This window comes from Grampus griseus, assembly GCF_964374135.1.
Source record: "Grampus griseus genome assembly, chromosome: 10".
Classification (NCBI taxonomy): Eukaryota; Metazoa; Chordata; class Mammalia; order Artiodactyla; family Delphinidae; genus Grampus; species Grampus griseus.
Window position 1 is genome coordinate 10,534,379 of NC_139004.1, and position 2,826 is coordinate 10,537,204.

The following is a 2,826-nucleotide window of genomic DNA, read 5'->3' on the forward strand; positions in this document are numbered from 1 at the left end:
TCCAAGTTTCCCTGCCTCTTCTCTTTAAGGCAGTAGGAGCCATAACAAACTTAAAATTCTAGCAGAGTTGCAGTCTCCCTCTCAGCACTGTTATGACAGCCTTCTGCTGTTATTGCTTGGGGGTCTGCTCGGAAATTCAATTACATTTTGATATTTTTCCAAGCAAAACATAATTTAAGACAAATGTACTACCGCCCCAATCACATATATTAAAGCAAAATAAAAATTATTTAGAGATTTCCCATATTGCTGCTCCCTTCCATTAGTGCTAATAATTGAGAACAGACTGTGTACGTGAGTGAAATCAGCTTTCAGCCATTTGTCCAGAGCCAGTAGTAATAGCAACTAGGGGTCAACATTAAGGACTGTTGATTGTATCAGGCTTTCTGTAGGCAAGTGGGTGAAGTTTGAGTACTTCTTGATAGCCAGGCGTGCACGATTCTTCATATTTGGAGACAGAACTGCACATGTGCGCTGTTTACTTCTTTGTCTTGGGAATGAGACTTGACTTGGTTATAATGCTTATGTCAGGTGTCATATGCTTCACTCTTCCTTGAGTGTACGTATGTATACAACCATGGTTTGCAAGACTAGTATTGAAACAAGAAGTTTGAAATTGATCAGTCAGATAAGGAAGGCATTTATAACAGATTTCTTTACACGGGGAAGGTGAGAACCGTCTGCTGTACTTAAATGCGCTCTCACCTTTATAAAGCACTTTCTGAAACACATTTTAAATCTTTATCCTTAAGATTTCCCTTCTTTTGCGTGTTCCTAAGCACTGTTGAGGGTATTTAGACAATTGGAGCTTATACCAATGATCCGCTGAATGAGTGAGTCTATATTGAATGGAATTTAATTGCAAACATCTATTTCTGGTAAGTGTCCCATTCAGTCTTCATAGAGGCCAGCATTTGTTACAAGTTTCAGAGGGAAAAATCTCTATATCGAGCCATATCCACAGTGCTCTTGAGTGTACTTCACACCACTACGATTCTTAATTCCTTCTTTACTATCGTATTTGTGGACTGAAAAAGCTGAGCATGGAGATAACACTTTCCTATCCTGGAGGCAGAAATGTGTGAAAAGATGAAGGGGATTTAACCTTTCAAGTCTACCGCTTCTAATCGTTGAAGCTCAGAAAATTCCATAAAGCACTTTTCAGTGAACTGTTCACAATATTAGAATTTCTTTTCCTTTGCAGACCCTTCATGTGGCCTTTGTAAATATGCGTTTGAGACACAGAGAGATAAGTAGCAGCTGAAAAAAATGCCTGGAAGATTTCTGTCCCTCCTCTTCCTGCCCATTTGCATCTCTGCCTGATTCGAATGATGTGATATTCGGAGAGACAGCTTCATCGAAGTCGTCCTTCAAGGAGACCCATCTGGCCCAAGACTGGACGTACAGAATTCAGGATGGCCAGTCAGCCGCCAGAGGATGCCGCTGAGTCTCAGGTCTCGGACGAGCTGGAGTGTAAGATCTGTTACAACCGGTACAACCTGAGACAGAGGAAACCCAAAGTGCTGGAGTGCTGTCACAGGGTGTGTGCCAAATGCCTCTACAAGATCATAGACTTCGGGGACTCCCCGCGCGGCGTCATCGTCTGCCCTTTCTGCAGGTTCGAGACGTGCCTGCCGGATGACGAAGTCGGCAGCCTGCCCGATGACAGCAACATCCTCGTGAACTTGACTTGTGGCAAAGGCAAAAAGTGCCTGCCCGAGAACCCCACGGAGCTGCTGCTGACCCCCAAGCGGCTGGCCTCGCTGGTCAGCCCTTCCCACGCGTCCTCCAACTGCCTGGTCATCACGATCATGGAGGTGCAGAGGGAGAGCTCACCGTCGCTCAGCTCCACGCCCGTGGTCGAGTTCTACAGGCCCTCCAGCTTCGACTCCGCGACCACCATGTCGCACAACTGGACCGTGTGGAACTGCACGTCCCTGCTCTTGCAGACGTCCATCCGGGTGTTGGTATGGTTGCTAGGTTTGCTGTACTTCAGCTCCTTGCCCTTGGGCATCTACTTACTGGTATCCAAGAAGGTCACCCTCGGGGTGGTCTTCGTCAGCCTCGTCCCTTCCAGCCTCGTCATCCTGATGGTATATGGCTTCTGCCAGTGCGTCTGTCACGAATTCCTAGACTGTTTGGCACCGTCCTCTTAACCGAGACGCACGCTCGGAATTTGACACACGTTGCCACGTTTCAAGTGAGGTCATTTAGCCCATCTTTTCTCGCGCATTCTCTGTGATCGGTGCCCGTGGCGTGAACAAAGCCACTGGGCACATATTCGTGGTCCGTTTTCCATCAAAATGTTGACTCAGTTGGTTCCCCTGTGTGCTGGAAATAAAAACGTTCGTTGCTGCTTATGTGTTAGCAAAAAAGAAAAAGGGATCAGCTAAGCCTTCCTAGAGCCCTTCTGAGTTTTCCCAGAGAAAGGGCAGGTTCTGCTCAGAGCTGCTAGACAGACGCCAGGGCCAGGCGTGTTATGCTGCCGTAGGGGTCTTTGTGGACAGTTAGGCATGAACTGATTCCTCTTCTCATAATCTTAGCCGGGGATGGAGGGTGGTCCAAGAGGAGAGCAGCCCCGAGACACACCTGTTGGCTCAGTGCTCATCCCCTGCCCCTGCCCCATTGTTGGCGCTTCTGTGGATCCTCTTCAGCCCGGATGCTGGTTCCCTCTGCGCATGCTCCTTGCCAAGAGGACCCTCGCCTCTTGTGTGGTTTCAGTTATGTACCTGTTTTGCCGCATCACTAAAGAGAATTAAAAACATTGAGGAATTTGCATCAGAGTAAACTTCAAGGCGGAATGTGGCCGCTTGTTTTTGAGACACG

The 2,826-nt window shown here is 47.6% G+C and overlaps 1 protein-coding gene across 1 annotated transcript; it reads left to right on the plus strand.

The window, feature by feature from the left end:
* Positions 1-1,415: 1,415 nt before the first annotated feature.
* Positions 1,416-2,156, plus strand: RNF182 (ring finger protein 182; the record flags this gene model as incomplete). Its single annotated transcript, XM_082663737.1, has 1 exon — positions 1,416-2,156. The coding sequence occupies one exon, from the start codon at positions 1,416-1,418 to the stop codon at positions 2,154-2,156; it is 741 nt and encodes a 246-aa protein (XP_082519863.1).
* Positions 2,157-2,826: the final 670 nt, after the last annotated feature.